This window comes from Annulohypoxylon truncatum (genome assembly GCF_022578515.1).
Source record: "Annulohypoxylon truncatum strain CBS 140777 unplaced genomic scaffold F4807scaffold_1, whole genome shotgun sequence".
Taxonomy (NCBI): Eukaryota; Fungi; Ascomycota; class Sordariomycetes; order Xylariales; family Hypoxylaceae; genus Annulohypoxylon; species Annulohypoxylon truncatum.
Genome location: NW_025953787.1, coordinates 4,117 through 30,692, shown reverse-complemented (window position 1 = coordinate 30,692; position 26,576 = coordinate 4,117). Strand labels below are relative to the sequence as shown.

General features: G+C 48.4%; 7 protein-coding genes across 7 annotated transcripts; 3 read left to right on the top strand and 4 right to left on the bottom strand.

Moving 5' to 3' along the window:
* Nucleotides 1-79: 79 nt before the first annotated feature.
* F4807DRAFT_403527 (glycogen synthase) lies at nt 80-3,452 on the bottom strand. The gene is made up of 5 exons (XM_047996024.1): nt 2,974-3,452; nt 2,798-2,895; nt 2,471-2,746; nt 857-2,412; nt 80-797 (listed from the first exon to the last, which is right to left on the bottom strand). The coding sequence occupies exons 1-5, from the start codon at nt 3,056-3,058 to the stop codon at nt 683-685; spliced, it is 2,130 nt and encodes a 709-aa protein (XP_047859026.1). The 5' UTR covers nt 3,059-3,452; the 3' UTR covers nt 80-682.
* Nucleotides 3,453-4,418: 966 nt separating this feature from the next.
* F4807DRAFT_403522 (phospholipid-translocating P-type ATPase) lies at nt 4,419-9,006 on the bottom strand. Its single transcript, XM_047996023.1, has 3 exons — nt 5,203-9,006; nt 4,742-5,151; nt 4,419-4,665 (listed from the first exon to the last, which is right to left on the bottom strand). The coding sequence occupies exons 1-3, from the start codon at nt 8,632-8,634 to the stop codon at nt 4,548-4,550; spliced, it is 3,960 nt and encodes a 1,319-aa protein (XP_047859025.1). The 5' UTR covers nt 8,635-9,006; the 3' UTR covers nt 4,419-4,547.
* Nucleotides 9,007-9,196: 190 nt separating this feature from the next.
* F4807DRAFT_144 (WD40 repeat-like protein) lies at nt 9,197-11,346 on the bottom strand. Its single transcript, XM_047993128.1, has 6 exons — nt 11,128-11,346; nt 11,020-11,076; nt 10,904-10,955; nt 10,332-10,847; nt 9,783-10,268; nt 9,197-9,722 (listed from the first exon to the last, which is right to left on the bottom strand). The coding sequence occupies exons 1-6, from the start codon at nt 11,159-11,161 to the stop codon at nt 9,548-9,550; spliced, it is 1,320 nt and encodes a 439-aa protein (XP_047859024.1). The 5' UTR covers nt 11,162-11,346; the 3' UTR covers nt 9,197-9,547.
* A 718-nt stretch (nt 11,347-12,064) lies between these two features.
* Nucleotides 12,065-16,850, top strand: F4807DRAFT_95 (exoribonuclease 1). Its single transcript, XM_048003692.1, has 4 exons — nt 12,065-12,267; nt 12,339-12,432; nt 12,484-14,071; nt 14,127-16,850. The coding sequence occupies exons 1-4, from the start codon at nt 12,263-12,265 to the stop codon at nt 16,697-16,699; spliced, it is 4,260 nt and encodes a 1,419-aa protein (XP_047859023.1). The 5' UTR covers nt 12,065-12,262; the 3' UTR covers nt 16,700-16,850.
* A 1,109-nt stretch (nt 16,851-17,959) lies between these two features.
* On the bottom strand, nt 17,960-20,549 carry F4807DRAFT_72 (uncharacterized protein). The gene is made up of 4 exons (XM_048003396.1): nt 20,133-20,549; nt 20,004-20,061; nt 19,155-19,861; nt 17,960-19,097 (listed from the first exon to the last, which is right to left on the bottom strand). The coding sequence occupies exons 1-4, from the start codon at nt 20,286-20,288 to the stop codon at nt 18,168-18,170; spliced, it is 1,851 nt and encodes a 616-aa protein (XP_047859022.1). The 5' UTR covers nt 20,289-20,549; the 3' UTR covers nt 17,960-18,167.
* Nucleotides 20,550-21,738: 1,189 nt separating this feature from the next.
* On the top strand, nt 21,739-23,090 carry F4807DRAFT_43 (uncharacterized protein). The gene is made up of 5 exons (XM_047998390.1): nt 21,739-21,832; nt 21,958-21,986; nt 22,070-22,223; nt 22,298-22,373; nt 22,446-23,090. Exons 3-5 carry the CDS (start codon nt 22,178-22,180, stop codon nt 22,630-22,632), a joined length of 309 nt encoding a protein of 102 aa, XP_047859021.1. The 5' UTR covers nt 21,739-21,832; nt 21,958-21,986; nt 22,070-22,177; the 3' UTR covers nt 22,633-23,090.
* A 1,405-nt stretch (nt 23,091-24,495) lies between these two features.
* F4807DRAFT_454953 (uncharacterized protein) lies at nt 24,496-26,034 on the top strand (the record flags this gene model as incomplete). The annotated part of the gene is made up of 1 exon (XM_048000647.1): nt 24,496-26,034. The coding sequence occupies one exon, from the start codon at nt 24,496-24,498 to the stop codon at nt 26,032-26,034; it is 1,539 nt and encodes a 512-aa protein (XP_047859020.1).
* Nucleotides 26,035-26,576: the final 542 nt, after the last annotated feature.

The window sequence follows — 26,576 nt, the reverse complement described above, 5'->3', positions numbered from 1 at the left end:
ATGGCATCCTATCCTGCACCTAGGTATATACGTCATAGTAGTTCATTGGCTCTCTTTAGACGTTGGGGGTTTGGATAACTGAAAATATAATATCTTGGTATTGCATTTGACCCAATCGTTTGAGCTTACCCACCAACTAACGTACTTGTGTACCTACGTAGGTATGTATGTACATACGTACATACCTAATATAGGTACCTACCTAATGTAAGTACATATTGATTGCAATGCCTTCAATTATTAATAGCCGCCTCGACACACTACGACACCCTCCCCCGCCCCTATTTGTCTACTTAGGACCTAGTAGCCCAACTCTTGATGTTAACATGAAACATGCGCGTCTATTATACATATATTCATAGCTGAGATACATATTACAATGGTAGTGTTCGTAAGGAGGCGAACTTAGAAAAGTATAAAATGTTAATAACTGCCAGCTAATGCGTTGCTATGCGATCAACGTAGAACGAAAAACCCCTGGTTTTTTCCGTGTTGCCGGACGACCCCTAAACCAAGATGATATATACCTATGCAACTACTACCCTCGCTTGTGCCCATCACAACTAGGTCCATATCGTCAAAGCGCGACTCCATCGGACCTTACCAGCTTTCCCATCACTCGAGCTACCTACACACTTTTTCTAACCTGCATCACCGAGAAATAAACGATAGTCGTCTATCCCTACTGAGTCCCGTTGATTTGGACGCCGTCGAGAGGAGATGCCGGCCCGGAGAAATTTGCTTTCTTCGTTCGTAGCGTTAGGGGAAACGGATATTCCTCGGGATCTTCCTCTTCTCTGTATTATAATCTTGCGTCAGTTATCAATTTCAGCGGACGGGTCGATATGCCACTTACGGTAGCTTCCATGCCACATAATCTTCCGTGCTCAGTCCTTCTCTCCCCTCTTGCAGGCTTGCGAAGTCTCCAGGAGTCATCATGCCAGTACGGTCGCGAGGGGAGCCTGGGACTGAGAAGGGTCGGGAGATCTTCTGCTCAACACCCGGTATGAAGTCGTCCTCCTCATCACCAGAAAATGAGGTCGGGTACGCCCGCCGCAGAGCTAATTGTCGAGCTTTGACGTATTCCATACCCATCCTCTTCCAATCTAGCAGGTCACTAAGTCTCTCAGTCCGATTTCGCTGATTGATTCGTTGACGCCGGCTTTTCTGGCAGAACTCAAACATATGGGAGGTTAGCTGGTTGACCGAGTCATCGACACCTTTGTTTCGTCGGTCAACGATGTAGATGCCATAGTCGGCCGAATTCTCAATCAATTCCTCCATATAGCAGCCAAAGCCAGACAGGTTGGTGGTGATGCTTGGAACACCCATGACTGTACACTCAGCAGGCGTGTAACCCCACGGTTCGTAGTAAGAGGCGAACACGCCCAGGTTTGTGCCGCGCACAAAGTCGTCGTAATCTAAAGGCAGGATCGGATTCGACGAGTTCAGGAATTCGGGGTGGAAAATGATCTTAACGCGATCCGTAGGGTGGTTGAAGAGCTGCACTCGACGGATTTGGTTAAGAATAGGGTCGTCCTGGTCATTGATCATATTGTGTGTAACAATAGGAGGGAGACCATGCCTTTTCATGGCAAAGAGGCGGCGGCGCAAGACAACTCTGTCAGCGCTCGTAATTAGTTCCTTTTCGTCCGGCATCGGATCCCCGTCATGCCACTTTAGTGACCGCTCGAAGACACGACGACCTATCCCCCGCTCAATCACCTCAATCGTGTCGCGAAGCGATTTGATGACCGCCTGGCCTTTAAGAGCTTCCACCGTCAGCGACGTCGTTTGCGCGGGCATGATAATAAATGCCACGACGGTGGTTTTGCTCCCGGCACTCTTTAACCTGTGGTTGAGACGAGCAAGAGACTCGATAAACATATCGACACCTTTATTCCGGAACTCGTAACGTCCGGCCGTAAAGAAGTAAACGGTGTCTTCGGGGACGAAATCATAGTGCCCGTAAAAATGTCCACGGACGAAATCGTGGATCTTCTCCTTAGATTGTTGATGCAGATTCTGGAACTCGTGTATCGCGGAGAACTTGGTGACGTTAAGCCCGTTCGGCAGGACGCCATCTGGCTTGCGTTTAAGTAAGTGTTCGCTTTCGAAGGCTGTGATGTGAGAGACAGTCGTAAAAACATCGCAAGAGTGAGTGGCAGCACGTTCTATGCAGTAGCGGTGGTAGATCCCACGCTTTCCGGCTTCAGCGTCAACGTCAAACCATTGCAGATTGTTGTAAAAATCAACAGAACCAGCGCATAGGTAGCGGCCTAAGAGGGTTGCGTGCGTAGTGAAGACGGTAGTGACATCTATGCGCCTCTTCTTGGTCAAAGGTAGGGCTACACCAGCAAGCCATTCGTGGAAATGAGCAATAACAGCTTTGTTCTTCTCATGGCAGACAAACTATGAGCCCCCAAAAAGTCAGCAGCCATGACGTTAGTTGTAGGGCCAAAAGACGGACCTCTCCTAGAAACCATGCGACCAGGTATCCAAAGACGATGGCCTCGTTTGTTTCATCATCGCCTGGCGGAGACGGGATACTAGCAACGTTCCATAAGTCTGCTTTCCACTCATCCAGATACTTGTATGCAGTCTTTGTATCGATAAGCAGTACTCTAGGAGCTCCCTCAATGAGCCATCTTCCGTAAAGTATACCGATACCCCGATTCTTCATAGCATCGATACTCTTGGCGAGTTCGGGGGTAGTCGGTTCGAGTTCTTCGACTTCAACAGCCGCCTACTCTAGGTTAGGAAGACGCACGGGACATAGATCTAAGATACGACATACAGATTGGTGATTGAGAGGACCAATGAGAGTGTAGCGCTCTCCATATTCAGCGGTAGTGACGGGAGCCTTTGACTTGATGACAGAGTAGATACCACCAACTGAGCTTTGCGTTAGCCTAGGGAAACCCGGCCGCCTTTTTACTTTTTTATTTTTTATTTTTAGGGGAAAACACATACCGCGGTGTGCCACCTCAGTCGCAACCTCAAAGAGAATATGGTTCTTCACTTCTCGAGGAGCTCTCTCCCCATTTTCGGAAGCCATTTGCGATGATCGTCGGAGTGAAGTCAATAGGAAAGAGACGAAAGGGAGGAAAGTAGAGAAGGGCCAATATTCTAGCTATGTCAAGTAAATATGATGAGTTAGCTATATGAAAGAAATCGACAACAAGTCGATAGGGATCTTCCTTCGACGGGATTTTATAAGGGGAGATGAGGGAGAGAGGGAGAGATGGGGAAAAAAAAGTGTTCAGGTCTTGGGCGTATAAGTCTCCCAACATCGGAAGCGTATATAAGGATACCTAAAATCTTGAAGATACCTAGGTAGCTAATGTACCTATAGAAGCTCCCCACTCAAAATGTAACGGGCAGAATGGGATGAGATAGTTGAATGATTGGATGGTCTGGCTGACTTACCTATCGTCGAATAAACCCAAACAATTTCGAAGCCCAAACAGCTGAGTGAACCCTTGAGGATGCCAGAAGCTAGATGCTAGATTGGTGGGTTGAAGTAGTCCACAAAGGCGATGGGAATAGAGATTTAAGAGGGGAGGAAAGGGAAAAGATGGATTTCACTTATGAGGTGGAGATGTGGAATGTGGAATGAGGAATGAGGGGACTAGACTAGTCTCCATAAGACCTCCGCAAAAGAAGAAAAGCCATTGGAGGCGAAACTTTGCAGGCTGGAAACTCTTGCGCCATATCTAGGTAGTACCTTATCCTTGGCCCCACAATCCCGCAACCCAACTCTAAAGTTCCCCAGAACTTTAGGTTGTGGTACCACCCACCTAGACGCATGTTATCGTTACTTAGATCCCACATGGATTTTGTATGCATAAATGCGTACATCGAGCTAGCAAACTCTGTATCTTATGTATATAACCAGCTACTAAGTAGCTTAACTTGCCTGTCCACTTTTCGATCGGGCGCAGTCTGGCGCCAATGCGTAAAGAGGTACATATGTATGTGAGAGCTGCATGTGAGCTATGACGCAACAGCTATATGTGTGACTTGAGCCATTGCGTTTACGTACCTACTTTATTTGCGCAGGTGGTAGCTATAAAATTTATAATAAATTAATCTGAAGTTAAAATGTCTAATTTTCTACTATCAGCTTCAATGTTTCAACTATAGGATACGTTGGTAGTAAGCCTCGTATGTCTCATTTTAAGTTGAAACACCTTACTAGTCAGCATGACGAAATTTTTGCGATGGCTTTAGTGCTAATTTACTAAAGCGGACTGCGCGGGAAGGCGTGGTAAAGGCGGCATACATTAATTGTATTAGGTGCAACGAATCGTATACCAGACGGCCTCGGCACTATCCGATCAGAGTCTTAAAAATTATTAGCCCCTTGAGAGTTTAGTTAGTTATACGTTGCACCAATGTACCAGACGGCAGGGGAAACGGCAGGCAAAGTTGGTTTTCATGGATACCACCCGGTAACGAAGATTTAAGTAACATGTATATATTTATATATGTATAAACAGTATGAACCCCGAACGCCTAGCCGATGTGCATTGCCCCAACAAGAGTCATATGCCTTGGACCTTTCTGTATGACGGCGGTTTCATTGTTCTCCTAATCAACTTCCCAGCATACGGTGGTATTAGAGAGATGGAACCGATGGCGAGCACACGCCAGACAAAGCCCCTACCAGAGGACGAATTAGTTGACGCATGGAACAAAATGAGGGGGTAAAGGCCTGGTAGCATGGAGATGCACTTACCAGCTAAGGAGGAAATCAAGGTCGAAGTATCCGCCGAGAAAAGGCATTGATCCAATATAGAATAGAAAGGTCCCAACAATACTCATGATCATGACGGGATGCCAAGTCGTAATCTCAATGGCAACCATCAACAGTTCGTTAAGCACAAGAACTGTGTAGCTGACAGCCACCATCCTTGGCCCGTCGACTTCGGTGAGGATCTGGGATAGGCCTTGGATCATACCCCCTTGGTAGATTGACACGAAGACCCAGACGAAAAAGGTACGATAGGATAAGGAACGGCCAGATGTCAACTCCTTGTACAACTCGGGGTAGAGGTTCGCAAGGTTTTCATCGACATCCTTGTCAAGAACGAGCGACAGTACTGGCGCTGCTGTGTATACGGTGGCATATCCCACGAGGAGCCAATCCTACTAGTCATAAGACATCGCGGCTAGAACGTGGGGAATAGAGAAACGTACCTTGTATAGGCCTTCCGGCTCAAATTTGATGGCAATGCTATACATGGTCTGGCAAACGGCAATGATGAGTCCACGATGAATTACGAACTGGGCGAGCTTCGCACTCCGCTTGTAGCTATTTCGGCCGTGCCACACTAGGAGTTTGGTAAGGTGGCAGAATTGTTCGATGGAGAAATCTGCGGCGAGACTGGCCTGCCGACCTTCCTTGCCAACGATGCCAACACCAACGTCCGCGGCTTGTATCATCGAGACATCATTCCCACCATCGCCGATGCAGCAGACTCGCTTCTTGGTGAATTCCTTGATTAGTTTTGCGATGTCCGCCTTCTGTGTGGGTGAACATCTACAGGCGACAACCGTTGGTAGTCGCACAGCAACCGAGATGAAATCAACTCTAAAATGTGTCAGATAAAGCATTAGACTTTCGCCATCAATCAGTAAGCAGGAGTCCGTCTTGCTTCTGAGGAAGTCTAGATGATCTTGGGCATTGTCCTTATGCTTGAGCTTCGCAACTGTGTAGATATATTGTCCTCGTGCGACGAGTTTCGAACTAACAGCCACACACCTAGCCGTCTCGACTTTATCACCTGTCAGCATCCATATTTTAATACCGGCGTTGCGAAGCAGCTCTAAAGATGGCTTTACGTCTCTCTGAAGTTTATCTTCCACACCAGTGACTCCAAGAAGCTCGAGATCGTGCTCAAGAAATTCTGCGACTACGCGTTGCATTCCAGCGTCACGGCCGCTGATCGCTAATGAGGCTTCCTGGTAGCTGGCTGAGAAAGCCCGGTATTGTTCGGAGGACAGCCTTTTTCGTCCGACTACTAGGGTCCTCAGACCTTCCCGGGCCATGTTCGCGGTCTCCTCATCTAGCCAGTCATTCGCAGCCACAATAGACCCCATGACTGTGTCGGCACCTTTCTGGTAGAACCAGACTTCTCCACCGTCTAAACCTAGAGAAGACGGCTTCAGTTGTTCTTGAAATCGAACGATAATTCCCATGCGCTTGCCGTCAGAAGTAAAGGGGAAGATGTCCAGAATTTGAACTTGCACGACTATCTTTCCTGTATCCGTAGACTCTAAGGCCATCCTCTTCCGGTCTCGATACGCAAGACGAAGACCGACAGACTCGGTCCACCGTACAATGGCTATCTCATCTGGCGAGGAGGCTTGGTAAGAAGTGGTCATCTGTCCATCCTCTTCTTCCACGGTAGGTGTCACGTTGTGACAGAGAGCCAAGGCTAGAACGACATCTCGGACTCTAGACCCGATTTCCCGCCGTGTCCTAGTTGCAGTGACACCTGCAGTCGTACTGTATGAAGAGGAAGGCGTAATGAGTGCTTGGTCGTTCAACGTCCCGACAAAACCGTGTCTGATATATCCCACCACCTCGTCCATTGCCTCGTTGGCATAGGAAACGGTGCCCACGTGAATTTTCTTCATCTCCATCTCATTTTGGGTCAGAGTGCCCGTCTTATCGCTGAGTAAATATTCGATGCGCCCGAGGTCCTCCGGAATTGTGCTAGTCCGAACCACCGCACCCGGAATACCGGGATCCCGCTGAATGAACCACGAATAGACACTCTTTCCAAGATCAAGGTTGACTCGCAGGCTGATCGGCACAATGGTAGAGAATAGCACGAGAAATCGCATGATTTTCACGTACCATATATTCCCCTCGGTATTGCTAAACCCTTCTAGGGCCACTAAAACAACCGACAATGCTAAGGTAAGTGCACAAAGTATTTTAGTTAGGGAATTGATCTCATATTCCAATAAACCAGTCTTGGACCGCGATAATGAGGTGGAAAGAGCCGATCGTGTTTGCGGCCCGGTATAGACGATGACGGCCATAGTGGTCGCTTGAGAGGCAATGATGGTATTTGCCCAAGCGGTGTTGTCGATTGATAGGGCGGCGGTGTGGCCGCCGTCACTTATCCTGCTTTCGCCAGATTGGTTGTTTAGGACGTCGTGTCGCGTTGTCATTAACTCAACTTGACCGACGAATTCGTTTACTTTCTTATCAGGCTTTCCACCCGTGACTCTAACACGAACGAACTCCTCCACAGGCAAAGCCTGGGTCAGGGCGGATGCTAGTCGAAGTTTCCAATCCGTCTCACCGTCAAGTTGATCGGTTCTGATGAAGGTTTCTCCGGAAGATCTACTGTCGGGTGTATGCGAATTACCCGGCTCGGGATTCTTGGCCGTCTCAAGCGAGGACGAAGGATCGTTTTGGTTTGCATCCCCTTCCAAGGGACTCACTAGTAATGTCTCCGGATCTAAGCTTTCTGGGGCCTGCATTTGAGCTTGCGCGCCTTCAGGGGTAGAACACTTCAAGATGACAACATCCGCAGGGACGCGCTGGCCTTTGCTTAGCTTGAGGACGTCGCCAACCTTAAGGTCACGGGACTTCTTGTTAACTTCTTCGACCGAAGAGGACGGATGACCCCAACCTTGGCCTTCAGTTTGCTCCTCTTCTTCCTGGATATCAGATAGTCGATCTCTCTGGGTCAACGGGTGTCGATCCGCTTTTCGTGAGACCTTCGGCTTATAATGCTTAGGAATGTGTGATGGCGTGCCTGTTTGCCCTGATTCCCCAAAGCGAAGGACGACATACTCCTCAGAATTCGCCTCGTTGTCTCTCCGACGTCGCTCTATATCATCGTACGCCTCCTTTCCCATCGTAATAAAAAGAACGAAGGCGAGTGGAGCGATGTAGGTAGATAGATAACCTATCCTCAAGGCTGGGATTGCCTGCGATAGAGCAACTAGGAGGAAGTACATATTGAAGAAGAACGAGAATTCATTGTATAGAGTAATAGGAAGAAATGTGAACGCCGTGTATTTCGCATTTGAAACGAGATTCGGTGGGTAACGAGTAGATTGAGGAGAACCGACGGCGATAGTTCTCGAAGTCGAGGTATCATCTTCTTTATTGTCGAAGACCCCGTCCTCGTCCTGTCGATTGGCACTAGTACTGGACATAAAGCTTGGTAGTCTTAAGGACGAGCCAATATGGGCGAGGTTTTGAAGCCTGTCGCTGGCAAAGGATCTCCGGGAATGCGAGGCGTATTCATCTAAGAGGGGCGCTTCGTCGCCAGCATGGTGGCTTCCATCCGAATATCGCTGTCCTTGTGAATCGTCCTCCAGCAAGCCTACGGCGTCATTAATCCCGTCCCTATCATGGCCAAGGTCGCCATAGCCGCGACCTCGATTCCCCGACCGCCTCAAACCGCCCATGCGAATATTTCGTAACGCAATCCGTGGCGCTCGTTGTTCGGGGCTTTGGTTATGTCCTAGGAGACGAGATGCTTGGGCGTGGGACGAGGTGCTAGGGTCTAGTTCTTCAAGGTCTAGGTCGACATCTGAATCCGGATCGTTCACGGGAGAATCTGGAGGCTCGGTCGGACGATACGAGGTTAATGACGGCATTCCCGCATTGGGGTCATGCTCCTAGAAAGAGGAGCTTCTCGATATCGAGGTCGGATAAGGGTGTTCGTAGACGTTGGTGGTTTGGTGGTGGGAGGTAACAGGAGCTCAACATTCGGATACCTGGAAGTTGAAATGAGACGTAGCAGAGCCACTCTGACGATCCAAGTACGCGCGTAAGAAGCGTTCGTATCTGTATCTCGTAGGCATGTGGAGCCTCTTACTGGAAGTTACGGCATAAATAAACACACGAAAGTAAATTTCTAAGGAAGAGTAAAAGGAAGATACAGAAGGGAAAAAATGATTTTGGCGTAAGGTTAATTGTATGTTGTATGTGAAAGGAAGGCTCGGCCAAAATATTGGATTTCCATATTCCATAAAGGTGGCTCCTAAAGTTTCAAGGTTGCCTGCAGGTAGTTACTTTAGTTACATGTACATGTGGCAGGTACCTACATTACCTCACCTGGGTACCACATGCAGCTACTTACGTAGGATGATAGGAATACACCTCTATCATCGTGCGACACACCCCTGAACAATATACATATGTACCTACATTGGTACGTGTTTTGCATCAGCTTAAAGACGAGATTTTATTTACGAAGGCAACTTGGTTCCCGTTTAACTGTTCTGGGCACTGTCAGGTACTTGCTGTAACCTCTTTTTGGGCAGTACGCAAGTGGCTTTATGAACAGTAGTGGTGGTGGTGATGGTAAGCAAGCAGAAGCACACCGTATAGCTTGCTCTGTTAGACTGGTACGATGGCCCCCGGATGTATCTTAGCTTCTCGGTGCTTTCGTTGCAGAGGCATTTACACTTCCAATTCCTCATCTTATCATCAATCCGTGAGACTATTAGCACTAGTAAATCGTAATTGCTAGTCGCTGCTCTCCTGCCAAGCTTGCCTCCTGCCTCTTCATCTGCCAAGTTCATCCAATGGAAGATCTGCTTCGTCTTTTCCTACAATAGAGTCGGCGACCTTCCAAACCTGGAGCATATTGTCCTCGGCAGCGCTGGCCACTAGCCAAGGGTCATTCTGGTTCCAACTGAAATCTGCTAGGTGGTTGGTGTGTCCACCGTGCATGAACAACCTATAGAATATTAGCTGTTGTTTTCGCGAAGGCGCGAAAGGAAAGGGGGCGAAAGCTCACAGTTCAGGGGGGCCATCTTCTTGGTCGTCAGGTTGTTGTTCCTCGCCGACTTTGCTAAGATCCCAGAAGATGATCCGTCGATCATAGCTAGCACTGCCAAGGATGCCAGCTTCGTGAGGATGCCAGGAAAGCGAGGTGACCGCATCCTGATGCCCTTCTAGGGTATGGACTTTCTCTTTAACATTGCGTAAGTCCCAAACACCGATAGTCTTATCGGCGGAAGCGGTGGCGACAAGAACCTCAGTAGAAGGGTTAAACGCCAACGAGTTAATGGCATCACTATGTCCATCTTTGGCGACTAGAGATGACTGTGTGGTGGAGGATTGTCGCACATCTATGATTTGCAGAGTCAAATCATCAGATACACTACCGATGAAATTCTTCGAGATGGGGTGGTACTGAACATCGTTAACGATGTTAGTGTGGTGCGTGAAGCAACGAGCGGGGCTCAAGGTATTGCCGCCGTTTGCCAGTGACTTCAGATCCCTATTTCAGAACATTAGCTTCATTATAGATACGGATATTCAATGAGACCAGTAAACAACATACCAGAGACAGACAGTCTCGTCCTCACTGCCTGAGGCCAAAGCACCCTCGACATGGGGGCTCCAGTTGAGGCCGAACCCTTCTTGCTTATGACCTTCAAGGCTGATCTGAGGGTTGACTTTGCCGTTGGGTTCAAAGCTGTGTTTAGTTCTATCAAAGATGAGGATTCGCCCATCTACTGCTAGTGTGGCGATGAGGTCAGGATTCTGCGGGCAGTAACGAGCTTTGTTGACCTCGCCAGGGTGGTCGATCTTCTGAACAATGTTCCATTTCATGGCTGCTCTGTCGCCAGCCAGAGATTTGCCATAGCCGCCGACCTCACCTCGTTCATCGTCATAATCGTTTGAATGAGCGCGAACCGATTTGGGAATCTCAACCTCGGCGATTTGGACATGGTTCGGTTTACCTTCGGAGGTGTGTGTTCCGATCAGAACTCGGTGGATGCGACAGTTCTTGCCCTCTGGTTCTTTGACATCGGGGAACCATTGGACAGTCAGAGTAGGCCATGTCAGGGCGGTGCTGCAATATATTAGTATGGATTTGGTGTGTATCAACATTGATCATTGATAACTTACCTCAATATCATGTCATAAAGGAATGGTGAATTCTTTTTCCACGTTTTATACTCTGCCAAGCGTCAGAAGAGAGCTGAGGAAAAAGCATCATACTTAAGTTATTGCGGATGCGTTACCTTCATTGATCAGTCTCTGTTCCTCATCCTCATCATAGTCCTGCGCACCCATATCCACTTGTATCGTCATGTTAGTACACGCCTTCTAAAGTACTAAGAGAGACTTACTGTCGACGTCCTCGACAACAGGACCTGGAGCCATGATGGATCGACGTGCTGCAGAAAATTGGATATTAGATAATCGTATTTGTGTGTATCATACGGTTTGGTCGATTTGGTGGTCGTTAGAGTTGTGACGAAAAAAGAAGTTCAAGAAATGGATTTCACGCGACAAAACGCGATGCGCGTAAAGTAGAGTATCTAGCTTCAGTTAAGGTTCTAAGCTTTCAATGGCGCACCAGAGGCCCACCTTCTTCTTTGTAGACGGGTACTTACATATGTAGATAAGAAGATTACGGTTCTTCTTTGTTGGATACCTACATACTTAGGTAGACGAGTACTTATGCATTTATGTACATAAGTTAACAGGCATCTAAGAATTTCCATGCTGCGTAGATGAATGCGGGGGAGGCTTGTTCAGATGTCCAGGTGGTTTCTTTCAGCTGATTGATACCATACAGGTACCTGGTATGTATTGTTCTGTGGCGTAAAGCTCTACATATTATAGATATGTACATAGGCAGGTACACAAGTATATGTCAAATAAGTATATTGACATCTGTGTGGGATTCCTTCAATAACATTTTACTCCAGGGACTAGCCAGACTATATGTATTATTACATACCTAGATACCCAGTAAGTCAACCTGGAACATTACAAGTGGCACTCCGGGTACCTACATCAATAGCGCAGGTGCACTTACATACTTGAGGTCTCGGTCAATGACTCCTCGTTGCCGAAAATAAAAGCTACCCAAACATCAATATACGGAGATCTGCGTCGTCGCATTCAAACTTCACGACACCCACATATATCCCGTCCATTACCGTCAGCCCATTGTGCTGCCCCAGATGCCTTGCGCTGGCGAGACTCGGCACTATTCTCGTCACAACATTCATTCCATATAGTGTTCTATTTTTATTTATTTATTGTTTTTAGAAATCTCTACGCAAGATTACGCTCAAGGCCTCAGACCGTGGGCAATATCTTCATATATTTCTATTTAAGGGAGCAGCTGGTACCCAATCCATTCGCCATAGTCGTCATCGCACCTCACTCCTTGATCTGAAAGCGACCGCGGCCGCGCGCAATCCGAATTTTACATCAATTTCATCTCAATCTCCGTTCATCCATCAAGTCATCATGGGGTACGTCTAGGTTTCCTGGCTCCCAACTCGTGATACGCGATTCCAGTAATGCCTTGCTGACTTCTATCTAGTGTCCCGAAGTTCTTCAGATGGCTCTCGGAGCGATATCCTGCGATATCTCAGCTCATTGCGGAGAACCGAATCCCCGAATTTGACAACCTTTACGTGCGACATCCCGAAGTTATACCCGCTACTGGTCTTCGCTAACCTGCGTAGTTGGACATGAATGGAATCATCCACAACTGCACCCACAAGGACTCGCACGATACATCATTCCGTCTTAGCGAAGATGAGATGTTCATACGCATATTCAATTATATCGAACACTTGTTTGGTAAGATCAAGCCGAAGAAGCTCTTCTTCATGGCTATCGATGGCGTTGCTCCTAGAGCCAAGATGAACCAACAGAGAGCTCGCCGATTCCGTACGGCGTTAGATGCCGAACAAGCCCGCGATAAGGCTATACGAGAAGGACAGGAACTCCCAAAAGACGACCCCTTCGACAGCAACTGTATCACACCGGGTACAGAATTCATGGCCAAACTAACCCAGCAGCTCAAGTACTTCATCAACAAAAAGATCTCCGAGGATTCTGACTGGCAGGTCTGCGACATTGTTCTCTCCGGTCACGAAGTCCCCGGCGAGGGAGAGCACAAGATTATGGAATACATCAGGAACGCCAAGGCCCAGCCGGACTATCATCCCAACGTTCGTCATTGCCTATACGGCCTGGATGCCGATCTTATCATGCTGGGGCTATTAAGTCACGATCCCCATTTCTGCTTACTTCGAGAAGAGGTTACTTTTGGTCGCGCTTCGAAGACTAAGTCGAAGGAGCTGGAGCATCAAAACTTCTACCTAATGCACCTCTGCATAGTCCGAGAATACCTCGAACTAGAATTTCAGGAGCTGAAAAAGGAAGGTTCCATAAAAGTGCCTTTTGACATGGAGAGAATCATCGATGATTTTATTTTGATGGCATTCTTCGTTGGCAATGACTTTCTTCCGAACTTGCCTAATCTTCACATCAACGAAGGGGCCTTGGCAACAATGTTTCGTCTCTACAAACAAGTTCTCCCCCGGTGCGATGGTTACATCAACGAAGGAGGGGTTATTAACCTCTCCCGCCTAAAATTATTGCTCGATGAACTTTCAAAGGAGGAAGATCGATATTTCGAGAACGAGTGCGCGGACTCGAAGTGGCTCAAGGCTAAGCACCTAACCGAGGCCAACGGTCAAGAACATAGCAAGCCGAAAGGAAAACTTGTCGTAACGAGTTCCCAGAAGGAGATTTGGAAGAAGATTCGAAAGTTCATAAACCAACGACCGCCTACTCCGCTCAACCTTGGCCACGGACTCGCCGCCGCGGATAGAAAATTTGTGCAGGACACTGCCGACAGTCTTCATATCGAATGGCGTACTGTTGAGGACGACGATGGACAACGCAACCTATTACTAGCGTTCCCCGCAAAGGAAGACGGCGACGAAAACGAAGAAGAGGAGGAAGAAGGACATATGGCCTTATTCCGCGTTATGAAGCGCTACGACAACGCTCAGGTCGTCGACATTTCTGCCCAAGAAGCCCGGGCCGCCGCTCAAACCATGTACGAGGAGAAATTCCGAGAGTGGAAGGACAAGTATTATGCGAGCAAATTCGAGTGGGCCCCGGAGGTCAAGGAGACGGAACTGACAAAGCTTTGCGAGAATTATGTGCAGGGTCTACAATGGGTACTATACTATTATTACAAAGGAGTAGCTTCTTGGCCATGGTTCTACCGCTACCATTACTCTCCCATGACATCAGGTACATTGTGGCACCCGGCCCTCAAGTAGATGGCTTCGCTAATCATTCTATCTAGACATCGTCAGGGGCATGAATGCCGATCTCAACTTCAAACTCGGCCAACCTTTCCGTCCATTTGAGCAGCTCATGGGAGTCCTCCCTGACCGAAGCAAGAAGATTGTCCCCTCGGTATACCACGAACTTATGACAGACGCGAAATCGCCAATTATCGATTTCTACCCTAGAGATTTTGAGCTCGACATGAACGGAAAGAAAATGGAATGGGAAGCTGTTGTAAAGATCCCTTTCATTGACGAGCAGAGATTGTTATCCGCCATGGCACCTAAAAACCAGCTTCTTACCCCGGAAGAGAAGGCGCGCAATGATTTTGGCGTGTCACTGAAGTTCACCTATGACGCCAATGTTGACTTTATCTACCCGTCGTCCATGGTTGGAATCTTCCCAGACATACCCCATTGTCGCTGTGTCGAGAACATATTCGACCTGCCTACAACGGAGGGGTTAGACCTATATGTTGGTTTACTGAAAGACACGAAGGTGGGAGTCGACGCTCTAGCAGGCTTTCCAAGTCTCGCTACATTACCCTATAATGCCGCTCTTGGCTTTCACGGGGTGAACGTTTTCCAGCAAGAGAGCCGCAACGAAAGTATGGTGGTAACTCTAGCCGACGTAGAGCTCCGAAGCAAAGTTGAGTTGGCAAAGGTCAAATTGGGGCAGAAATGCCATGTCGGGTATCCCTTTTTACAGGAGGCTAAAATCATATGCGTGTCTGACGAGTTATTCGACTACGCGCTTGCTGCCGATGGGTCCGGCCAAATTATCCAGACTCACCACACCGGGAGAGAAATTGAAGAGTGGAATAAGAAATCGTACCGCATTGAAAATTTCTACAGTAAAAGACTCGGCATAATCATTGGAACAATCGAGTCGATGGTCCACGTCGAGATGCTAAGGGGGCTCGTCAAAACCGACGAGGGTGCTACTATTAAAGAGTACGGCCATATCCCCGGCATGGAGACAGATTACGCAGCACAGGTGATCGTTGACGAGGTCATCAGCGAGGACGAGCGGTTCATTGAGCGAGCTGCGCTCCCCCTCGAAGAAGAGTTCCCTATCGGATCTCGCGTTTTCTTTCTGGGCGACTACGCCTACGGACGTCCCCTTGAGATATCTGGTCATAGCGATAACCGGGCGGAGATCATATTGTTGGTACCTTCCACGAAAGAACCGGATTTTACGCATCCAATTATTCGCCGTGCTGAGCAACACAGTGGTTATCGGCCGTCTTACGCCGTCGCGAAGGATCTGGGACTTCACCCTCTCGTATTGAGCAAGATCACTTCATCCTTTTTTGTTCACACCATAGGCGGCAGTATGAAGGTTAATCTAGGACTGAACCTCAAGTTCGAAGCAAGAAAGCAAAAGGTCCTCGGATATTCGAGAAAGTCGAATTCGGGGTGGGAATTCAGCCCTGCTGCAATACAACTACTAGTAGAGTATATGACCCGCTTCCCTGACTTCTTCGCCGCCATCATGAAGAACCCATCAGGGAATGAATTACACGAGACGCAACTATGGCCAGATAGTGACGTTGCCAGTGCCAAGATCAAGGAGATCGGAGCTTGGTTGAAGACCGTAGAAACTAGCAAATTTGAACGAGTCCCTCTCGATGCCGAACAGCTGGACTCAGACGTGGTCATGCTTCTCCAAAAAGCAGTGGACGAGTTGAAGGAGACGACCAACAAATCTGATAGGAGAAAACTTAAAGGCGTTCCTCGATCAGCATTGCTCAACCCTAAGGACGCTGAGCAACGGCTGAGCAGCCAAAGATTCAACCTAGGTGACCGAGTAGTTTATGTCCAAGCCTCCGGAAAGGTGCCTATGGCTTCAAGAGGAACGGTTGTCGGTATAAGCACAGTAGGCAACCATCATATGCTCGACATATTGTGCGACAATGCTTTCATGAATGGCACAACCTTGGGGGGCCGGTGCGAACCCTTCCGAGGGCAGACGGTCTCAGCTAATTCGGTGCTTAATGTCACCAACAAGCAAGTCATTGCAAGCTCCAAGATGAGCCTAGAAAAGCGACCTGTCCAAGCGACGCTACCTCTTCAGTCCCGAGGATACGGCGCACCCGGCAATCCCAGTGGTCAACTCCGAGACGCGCCCGCGCCGTCTCCCCTCCGAGGATCTTGGAGGGGTGCTGTCAATGGCATTCATCGACAATCGGTACAGGGACGAAACACTCAGGGTCCTTCGGTACACAACGATGCTCCTCGCTTACAGCACAGCAGCATGGTTTATCGTCCGGCAAACAACAACCACCACCAACAGCAAGCAAATTATCAAGGAGCGGCACAACACAGCGACAGATTTCCTTCGCGTGGTCGTGGAGGTTCGAATCGAGGTGGACGTGGAAATAGAGGTGGTAGGGGAGGTTCGATGGTCCCAAGCACCACTATTAATAACCCAGGCGGATCGATCATGACAGGAGCGCCTCAGAATCCGACCTACAACGCTGTACCGCCACCATCCGGGTTGGATGTACGTGGCGGTGGCCGCGGACGTGCACGCGGGCGTGGTGCCTTGCGTGGAAGAGGGGCCCGGGGCGTTGCAGGTAAAGACTAATAAAACCGAGGACTCTATCTCAGTCTAACTGACTAATTAAGTGTTGCGAGGTGGACAATGTAAATAGAGGTCTGGGTGCAGGAAAACTTTGGCGGGCAACGGGTTTGAGGGTTACTATCCCAATACTATGCTCAAGGGGTGGAGATGTTCATAGTGTGAGCTTATTACCGCGCCGGCTTCTAGTCTTAAACGTATTGATACCCTCGATTACGGATGTCATCACCATTTCCCACGTAAGCAGTTGAGTACCAGCTACCTCGACTAGGGCCCAGGCCTGCTATCTGAAAAGTTTGGTGGTATTATGGCGCATGTGAGGAGCCTAGATTACCTAGGCGTCTACACAACTCGTGGACATAGCAACAAAGACCTCATAGCCCTGATACGTGATGCTGTCCTCGGTATATTTTACAGACCCAGCTTTAAGGTAGATAGGAGGATACGTGCTATTCTATGTGGTTACCGTCCATACCCTCTCAACACTTGCGGGTAACTTGCCACCATCAAAACTTACCTTGGTTAGCAGAAAACATTTTAGCAGCTAAATAACTGGGAATCATTTAATAACACGACCTCAAAGGACTCCATGGGCCAGTAGAGATGTAGGACAGCTTCATTGGTATCGGTCAACCGTAGTCAAAAGAGCTAGGACACACTGAAGATCTCGCCCCTTTCTCCCCCCAGACCCCCTTGTGCTAACCCATCAGTCTGGCCAAGGGCCAGCTATCCCACCTACACTACCAAGACCCCTCGCCAACACCGGAGGTGCCAAACCCGCCGACTAAATGACTACATTCTAGAGACAAGGTGATTGTCCTCACTCCTCTGGTCATTTTGAATAAATGGTGAACACGAACGAGGGAACGAAAATATATCAATGCGGAAAAGACAAGACTTAATTCGGAGAAAAGAAGAAGAAAAAAGGGAGTTGGCAAGAGCAAAATGAGGTACAATGAACTCTGACAATAAGTCTCGGGCTTGACAAACGAGGCCAGGTATACCATTTACACTCCCTTGCGCTATGCACCACCGTTCAGATCCTGCCCTGCCGCACATATCCGTCCATTTGTACAAGTTCGTCTGCCCATCAAGGCCAGAACGTTCAATGTATATCAGGCGACAAGGTCGAGAAGGTTCATAGAGTTAAACAAGCCCACCACAACCAGCCGACCAGGCCCTAGATGTCCGTTCTAGAAAAATTGGCCTTTTTTTTATCACTTTCCTGGTTCCGCCCACCCCCTTTGATATACCGGTGTAAACTTTTCTTCTCAAAAACAAAACGTTTCCCTACAAACACCCTGCTAACCCTAGGTATCTCGCGTGATCTCCCCCCTATACCGGATCTTCCAAAGTGAACAAACATCCCTCGAAAGTGCCGTCGCATGTCCAGAGAGAAAAAGTATTGCCAAGATTGATATTACCGATGGTCTTCAGACACTGTTCAAGCGGATGATTCGGAATCGATTCATCATTAAGCAGGGGACTTGTTTGAAGGTGCACCGGCACCGTTTTGGCGGGCATCACCGCTAACAGACAACCCGCCGATGCCGGAAGAGAGGAACGCAAATGGGTCGTTCTCCGACGCGGAAGAGAAGTAGTTGTTCGACGGACCTGCGGAGGCCGGGCCGTTGCTGGCTGACTGGAAGGCGGCTTCGGCAGCTCGGCTATCGAACGGGCCGGCTGAATGAGAGCCGGGACCGGGCCCGAAATGAGTATTCAGAGACGGATACGGTGCCGCACCTCCGCCGATGCCCGAAGGCAGCGCGTAGGTGCTAGGCGGTCCTCCAAAGTGATGACCGTAGCCGCCGGATGCGCCAAAGGGACCCGTAGCCGAGGCGAACGGTCCCGGGCCCGGCGTTCCAGCCATCGAACCGGAGCCCATGCCATAGCTAGAGCCGCTGTCCATTGGCGAAGGATATCCCGAGTCAGCCACCACCGCAGCGCCAGCACGGCTGGCACCACATCGAAGACAGCACACATTCTTAGCGAAGTTGTGGTACCCGCAAACCTCATTGCCACATTTCCAGTCTCCAGCTCGGAAGGGGACGACACCACTACCACCCATTCGTCCTCCTCCATGACCCATGTTACCATGGTGACCTCCGTGATGAGGCGGGGGTCCCATCATTGCCGGGGGGCCGTAGCCGTAACCATAACCCATATCGCCTTGCGGGCCTGCACTGACTGCCGGGAAAGAGCAGCGGAAGCATGCCGTCCGTCTTTGGAAGTTGGAAAAGCCACACGAAGGGCAGGTCCAGTCACCGGGACGGGGACGGTTCTTACTGGGAGGGAAAGGCGTAAGGATTTCTGCGGCGCGGTCGAGTACGCGGCTAGAAGAAGGAGATACCTCTATGGCTTTCTCGTTCAGCGCGCGGCCGTTCATGCAAAGGCTTTCAGCAGCCTAGAATAACAATCATTGTCAGCATAACGGAACGAGAAATGAAATATGGTACCCTACCTCTTCGTGAGACGAGAAGACGGCGAATCCGGTGCCCGTCGGTTTATGCTGCTCCGGGGTACGTAGGGTCCAGAAGGCGATGGGACGACCACCAAACTGGGTAAACCAACTCTCGAGTTCCGACTGAGTAGTGTCGTGAGGGAGCCCAGACATATGCAAAACCTTGCTTCGTTCTGACAAGAAGGCGCGGACATCAGCTCGTGCATCCATGGGACGAGTTAGAACATCCGGGTGTTCTTGAGGAGGTTGAGACTTTCGGATTAGACCACGAAGGACCCTGGCGAGCGTGACAGCTTCTTCCATAGCACGTCGAGGCGAGGCTGGAGCAAGTGCCTGTAGGTGAAAGGGGAGGTTATGCTTGATAGGAGCACTAGATTGGACAGGCTCTACCTCAAGGGCGGCGCATATGTTAGATAGCATCGACGGGCCGAAAGGAAGAGACTCAGGGTGGTGCTGCTGCCATCGCTGGTATTCGGTGCGCAGATCGAACGTTCTCGAGTGCTGAAGGTACGGCGGCAACACAACCGCCTTATCACGAGCTTCTCGGGGGAGTTGTACCCGAAGGTCCCAAGCATCCAGAGTGACAAAAACAAAGTCGAGGTTCTGAGACGTCAGATGTTCGGAAGCGAAAGCATCAAACCGATTCACCGCATCACGGAAGGTTCCGGCATTTCGAACATGCTCCCAAGTCAGGGTTGTAAGACTGGCTGCAAGCATATATGCATTAGCTTCATGGTGATTGTCGCCTATAACTATATGATATGCAGTCCCAAGGGGGAAAGCCAGGCAAAGAGAAGGGGGAAAAGGGGGAGGCCGCGGAGACATGCAGCTAATGCCACTGCTACTTACTGCACAAAGGAGTAATCGGTGTGTTGATGGGCTTCACTAACACACTCTCTCGATGGATCTAAAAGGGGGGAGGCAATGTTAGCACGAGATAGCATTGTCATATGTCCGTCCGACTAGACGTATCCATACCTCATCAAGGGACTTAGCATCCAGAAGAATCCAACCAAGTTCGATGACCTCCGCAGAATCCTTAGTCACATAAACTCCGTGCTCATCGCAGGTCGTCGCAACATGAATTACCACATAACGATCGATATGGGGAGGAGGGCTCTGTTGACTCGCCATGTTGAGGGAAGTCTGAAGTATTGTCGCGAGGATTGGGGGTTGGTAAGTTTAGGGAGTAGGATGTTTCGCCGGTGGATATTGAATACTGGATATTGGATCTATGGAGAAGGTGATATATGTCGAGTATGTGGCAGTTGTATGGTACAAGTACTATCGTTAGACTCGGCAAGGATCGGGTTCGGCTAGATATTAAGACAGATGCCTGTCAAGTTGTATTGGTGGTTGATGGGAGCTCCAAGTCTTTTTTTCTCTTTTCTTTTCTTTTCTTTTCTTCTCTTCTCTTTTTTAGAAAAAAAAAGACTCTTGCAATGTCGAGATGATCGAGAAGACGGAGAAGATTGAGAAGAGCGAGAAGATCGAAGCGGTTAATCAAGGGCGGTCACCGGGTCGAACTGATGCTGCAACGAGCGACTAGAGATCCGGTTACGGTCCAATGTTGTTTGATTAAGAGACGAAGGTAGGGAAAGAAAAGAAGGAGAAAAAAATAAATAAGAATTAGGAGACGAGAATGGTGAGACGCGGATGATGGTTAGTTGGTTCGATCAACAAGTAATAATAACCCAACCTGTCCACTTTTCCCTTTTTTTCTCTCTTCTCTCTTGCTGTCTCTCACGCACACTGGCACACTACCTCAAACAGGATGGTAAATGGATGTCTACTACAAATAGCAGGACGTCACAATACCAATACCGCAATGCCGGGAGAATGGAGGAGAGGTGGCGTGTACGGAAAAACAACATAAAACAGAAGAAGAAAAAGGACGATAATGGGGGAAATGATGTTTGTGGGAGAGAGGATAAGAGGGATAAGAGAGAGTGAGGAGTTTGAGTCTGTGTGCGCGGAAGAAGGAAGAGAGTAAAAAAAATAAAATAAAAAGAGAGTCGAGAGAATTAAACGAGTCACGTCGATGGACGAATTACCCCCGGGAACTACAGATGTGCACAGTTGCGAGGTGGGTTCCGTCGTAGTAAAGGTCGTTGGTTTGGGCAGTGTGCATGGCTGATCAATCTCCTTACGATTGACGATTTTTATGTTTTTATGATTATTATTATTATTATTTTATTTTTTTTCCCTTTTCCCTTATTTTTCTATTTAGTTGACCCCCTCTTCCCCTTAAACTTACATAACCAACTAACCTCAACCTCTTTCCTTCCAACTATTATTTTAGCCCGGACCCCGAAAAAAAAAAGACCTTTCAAAAATTTACTGGGTCGTTAGAAGTGTGGAGTTCCAATTACCAGCGTCGTTGAACTTTAGGTAAGTACGTACTTGGTAACCTGTGTTACAAGTCAACTGTGGCTTGACCTTTTTCGGTTTGATATTTTTTTATATGGGTACATAGGAATATAGGTATACCTGGCAGCCTGGCAGCCTGGTTCAAATGTCCAGGTAAGGTCCCAGGTAAACGTTCCTAAGCGCCCTCTAGCGCCCCTTACGTAATGTGCTACACTACGTCATCAGCATTCATCCTCGTCCCACGCGTCATCGGCCATTGGACAGTCCCGCATCAAAGGCAACCAAGAAAACGGAAAGTTCAAGTTTAAGTGAGTACCTACATAATACCTACCTAACCTACCTAGTACCTAGAATGTAGTAGCAATTCCATCATCAATGCATAACGTAAACCAATACCACTCATGTACCTTCTACTCACCTAAGGCTTGCATAGGTAGCGTCTATGTATACATATATAAATAGGTATGCACGTGGTCTACAGCGAGAGTGTTTAGTGCCGATTCCCGCACTTCCTCAGACGGTTCAACCTCTAAACATCAAGACAGTAAATCAAAGAATACACGGAACAACATTAGAAACCTAATCACCACCTAGGCATCTTCTTCCGCCTCCCCAGCCTCCACTAACTCAACCGAACGTTTGATCCATACAAAATGGGCGCCGCCTCGGCTATACTCATCGTCCTCATAACTCTCCTCTGTACGTTACCTCTGATTAATCTATGCTATTATGGATATTATTTGTGTTGTGTTGCTGACTTGAACGCCATACAGTCCCACCGATCGGTGTCTGGGCCGTTGCCGGGTGCGGCGCTGATCTTTGCATCAACATATGCCTCACCATCCTCGGGTATGTGACCGAAGTGATAAACTCATTCGCGCGGTGAGCTTTCTTATTACACCGACTAATACGTTAGGGCAGATACATACCAGGCCATATCCACGCCTTTTATATCGAATACGTCTACTATGACCGTCGAGAACAGGCCAGAGAGGGCCGCTTTGCCGCCCGCCGAGCCCCCGGCGTCTATAGTGATCGCGTGCAAACTGGTGGCCGCGGATATGGTACGATAGCTCAACCAGTTCAGCCAGCTCCACCCGCTTACTAAGCGGTGGGCGGTCGGTATAAGAATGCGGTGGAGGAGTATTGGAGGTGTACTAAAAGGTATGGAGGATTGACCTGGGAGACTGGGCTTTGTAAGGCGCTGGGAGATTGTTTTGGTGGATTCTTCGGAGCCAAGTTGCCAAGTTGCTCATACATATATGCGTACCCAGGCAGCCAGGTAGCTGCGGTAAAAGAATCGGAATAGTAGTTTCTTATTGTGGCTCTTATTCCTGGCCTTGTTCTTGTTCTATTTACATGCATATCAAGAATCAGCCAGTTTCACTTTCATTTACGAGCACTGCACTTGGAATAATGAGGTGTGTACGTATTTAAACAGATTTATTCAGATACAACATGGATATGGTAATACCAACGGACCAGACGTTATGTAAGATAACCCCACCTTACCTTTAAGGGCATGGTCGATATGTCGGTACAGCTATAGATACCTAGGTACATAAGCGTGTAAGCGTGTAAGCGTTATTAGCTACCTACCGGAGGGGTCCCCTTTTTTGGACACTGTTATTCCATCATAATTAAAGTATACATAGTTACCAAAACCCGGTATCCTGTCTCCAGTATTATGCCAGTATTTTTAATAAAAATAATGCTAAATGTCTAAGACAATAGCTTCCTATCAATGAATTCATATTCGTTCTTATTGTCAATTGCGACCGTGATTATTACTTCAATTGAATGGCTATACAAGACCGTTATTTCAATCTAATCTTAGTAGTTCAACTACAAAATAGCGACTCTTATTGGTTGGACTGTTAAAACAACGGTATGATTACCTAATTGGTGGTCCTTACTTGAGAAAAGTCATGAGAGCCTCACCTTCCTTTCTATATATACAGTTCTGTCAATACTAGTTTGTAATTTAACATTGTTTCAAGGCACTGACAGAGTGACTAGACCTTAGTAACCTAATAAGGTCAAATAAACAAAAGATTTTTAATATTTCTTTCTTGAAACCAGTGGCCAAGTGGTCAATACCTTAGGTAAGATTCAAGTGAATCTACTAAGGTAGCTGGTTCGACTCCCAGTGGGAGTAAAAGAAGAAAATCCAGAGAATAAAAAATCTCACAAACCTTCAAAGAGAAGGAGCTCCCCTAGGGAGGCAGTTGGCAACTGCCTCCTTAAGGGGGGCCTGCACTTTTATATAATTTTCCCAGGTCCTGACATAGTGCCAACAGTGTAACCCTTCCTAGCCATAATTTTTACCTTGACATAGTCTCAACCCTGGTCAGAGCAACTAATTCAACGCTACGGCTATTCTTTATTATGATATCCTATTGAAATACTGCTAATCCTATAAGACTGAAACTGATCTTTTCGGAGAGTCATCTGTTGGCACTTAGCAAGTGTGTCTACATTATGGTATAAGAGTGTCCAAAAATGGGGACCCCTCCCTTAGGTAGTCACTGCTTGAGAACCCCTCTTCAATAACTGTAATTATCCACTTAAACAGCACCACGACTCTATGCAGCTCTTAATCCCTGGTCCGTCCTTTTCCACCTCCTCTTCCATACTCAATCATACGGGAAGATTAGAACAATACCATCAAACAAATCTGTTCTCCGGTTCGAACCACATGTCCTGCCTACGTATCGACGAATCATCCTACTTCTACGCGCCGCATACGTCCAACCCAGCAAACCCAATCCACCATCCACCGTCTCTAACAATATCAACCACCTCCTGTTGGCTATCCCCTTGGCCAGCCCGTTGGCTACTACAGCATTTCCGACAATACTGCCTAGTCTCACTGCGAACTAAGTTGCCTTTTACCCTTCGCCCTGCGTCTTGTATCCTGCGCCCTGAAAACAATCCTCCTATATACGTCGAGCGCCCCCCTTAGAAGGACATGGCAGACACCCCATACCATCCACATTTCCCATCTTCTCAGCTTCGCAGTCCTTCCCCTCCCCTCTCCCCTCTCTCCTCCATTCCGCACGGTGGCATTCACCCCGGTGGTGATCCTCAGGATTCTCATGATACCCATGATATCCACGATACATATACCCGCCGGCGTTCACTACCATTCGTCTTCTCTCCTCTCCCGAAGAATACTTCCTCAACCTTCCTGATACCCAGTACTGCCGAAGGGAGGCCAATTCCTCTCGACGACTCGACCGCGGCCCATCGCACAACCGCCCTGCGCCAGCTGAGTCGATCTCAACCGTCATCGCGTCATCGCTACACCGGAGCAAGTAGCTCGCCAAGCATTAAGAGCACAACTACCGGGACCTATTCTCAGCCCGTTGTGGTACGCACATACTCAGGTGTACCACCTTCACCGTCTACCAGGGGCCCAGTGTCCGTCTCTACCCTTTCACCCTCGCCGAATCCCCAGCCTCAACGTCCTAGTCGAAATGGGCCAGTAAAAAACATGGCACGGCACAAGAGAAACGAAAAGACCCGCACCGCGGCCGGTGCCAAGTTGCCTCCTCTCGAATCATTTACATTCAAGAGCATTATAGCAGATATACAGCAGGATGTCGGCGCAGATCTAGACCGCATAGCGGAGATTTGTGCGCGCACGAGATACTCTCTCAGCAACCAGTACGAAGTCCACATAGCCCCTCAAGGTTCAGGAGCGGGTTTCCTAGGGCCGCCACCCCCGTCGTTTAGACACCATGCTCACGTTGGACCCACATTGCAGGCGGTGACAAGCGATGAGGAGCATATGGGCCCCATTCAACCGAAGAAGCGCAGAAACGCGGCCCGCAGGAGAAGTGTTGCCTACGGTACTCTAGAGACGATCATGAGCTCGAGTCGGTCTTCCGACGAGGATAGGAGTAGTAAAAAACCAGCGGCCGAGATCGTCGAGGAAGTACGGGGTCGGGTGACCATGGACAATAGCGCTAAAGACGAGAGCGGAAGCGCGAACAGTACGGACGCTCAGGCTAGCAGCGAGCAACATGACGACCAACGGATATGCCCTCCAACAAGGTCAGCTCTCTTCGCAGCTGCCATTATCGACACTTCTAGGAGTCAAACGCAAGGGGTCGATGCTTCGCATAAAGCTCCCGGAGCGGTCCTGTTAAGTGACCCTGCCGAGCCACGGACATCACGAAATCACCTTCAGACTAAAACATCACCTGAAGTGTCTACTGTAAGACATTACACACGAGACACCGCACCTCGACCCTCTAGGGCTGTTGCCTCAGAGTCCGTTGCAGCGGCAGCAATTACGATACCCGAAGAGCCAAGGGCTTCGTCAGGTTTACTAGCTGGATTTACGACCTGGATTTCCTGGAAAGGGGCGGACTCCGATATAGGTTTGTTAGGTTCCGAAGGAACAAAGGGTTATTCATCTTACGCAGAAGGTACTCTAAGAGAATTGCTCAGGTCAACCGAGTCATTAATGGACCCGAAACGGAAAGGGATTGATTTAACATGAGAATTTTCGAATAATATAATATACCATTCTAAATATACATTTTTATATTTTATTTTATATTTTATTTATTATCCGTCGGAAGGACATATTACGCCCAAACTTTTTAATTAGTAAGCAATTACGTAAATAATTATTATCTAATTGATAAGTAATTGATAAGAACCTGATAAGGAATTGTCACACATCAATTGGCTTATTGATAGATGGAGTGTACAAGCTGGGAAGGTGCTACTTGCACTGTGGGAGGTATTTAAAATCTCCGCAGGAGATTTTAGAGCTTAGAGACTAAAACAAATACAACATTCTATCCCCTTAATTCTTTTCTGGTGCCTCCACACCGGAATCTACGCATGGGAATATCGTTACAGCATTCTATCATTACAGTCACTCGTTCAGTCACTCGTTCAGCTGTATTTTTACTTAAAAAATTACGTCAAAGAGGGCCCTATCTCGCCCGCCGTTACCTCGTCGTCCTGGAGCACCGTTCTCCCCACCGTCAAAAAATCATCAATATATCTCGTCCGTTCGGCCTGCCGTGCTGC

Coding starts and splice junctions, on each gene's coding strand:
- F4807DRAFT_72 (XM_048003396.1), bottom strand. CDS start 20,288: ATGGCGAGTCAACAGAGCCCTCCTCCCCATATCGATCGTTATGTGGTA. Junction 19,862..20,003: donor ACCGATTACTCCTTTGTGCA/GTAAGTAGCAGT, acceptor ATATGCTTGCAG/CCAGTCTTACAACCCTGACT. Junction 19,098..19,154: donor TCTTCTCGTCTCACGAAGAG/GTAGGGTACCAT, acceptor TTGTTATTCTAG/GCTGCTGAAAGCCTTTGCAT.
- F4807DRAFT_95 (XM_048003692.1), top strand. Junction 12,433..12,483: donor CCGAATTTGACAACCTTTAC/GTGCGACATCCC, acceptor TAACCTGCGTAG/TTGGACATGAATGGAATCAT. Junction 14,072..14,126: donor TTACTCTCCCATGACATCAG/GTACATTGTGGC, acceptor CATTCTATCTAG/ACATCGTCAGGGGCATGAAT.
- F4807DRAFT_144 (XM_047993128.1), bottom strand. CDS start 11,161: ATGGCTCCAGGTCCTGTTGTCGAGGACGTCGACA. Junction 10,956..11,019: donor ACAGAGACTGATCAATGAAG/GTAACGCATCCG, acceptor GACGCTTGGCAG/AGTATAAAACGTGGAAAAAG. Junction 10,848..10,903: donor CTTTATGACATGATATTGAG/GTAAGTTATCAA, acceptor AATATATTGCAG/CACCGCCCTGACATGGCCTA.
- F4807DRAFT_403522 (XM_047996023.1), bottom strand. CDS start 8,634: ATGCCGTCATTAACCTCGTATCGTCCGACCGAGCCTCCAGATTCTCCC. Junction 5,152..5,202: donor AGCCGGAAGGCCTATACAAG/GTACGTTTCTCT, acceptor TATGACTAGTAG/GATTGGCTCCTCGTGGGATA. Junction 4,666..4,741: donor CTTGATTTCCTCCTTAGCTG/GTAAGTGCATCT, acceptor GTCCTCTGGTAG/GGGCTTTGTCTGGCGTGTGC.
- F4807DRAFT_403527 (XM_047996024.1), bottom strand. CDS start 3,058: ATGGCTTCCGAAAATGGGGAGAGAGCTCCTCGAGAAGTGAAGAACCAT. Junction 2,896..2,973: donor GACTGAGGTGGCACACCGCG/GTATGTGTTTTC, acceptor CGCAAAGCTCAG/TTGGTGGTATCTACTCTGTC. Junction 2,413..2,470: donor TCGCATGGTTTCTAGGAGAG/GTCCGTCTTTTG, acceptor GGGGGCTCATAG/TTTGTCTGCCATGAGAAGAA.
- F4807DRAFT_43 (XM_047998390.1), top strand. CDS start 22,178: ATGGGCGCCGCCTCGGCTATACTCATCGTCCTCATAACTCTCCTCT. Junction 22,224..22,297: donor CGTCCTCATAACTCTCCTCT/GTACGTTACCTC, acceptor AACGCCATACAG/TCCCACCGATCGGTGTCTGG. Junction 22,374..22,445: donor ATATGCCTCACCATCCTCGG/GTATGTGACCGA, acceptor ACGTTAGGGCAG/ATACATACCAGGCCATATCC.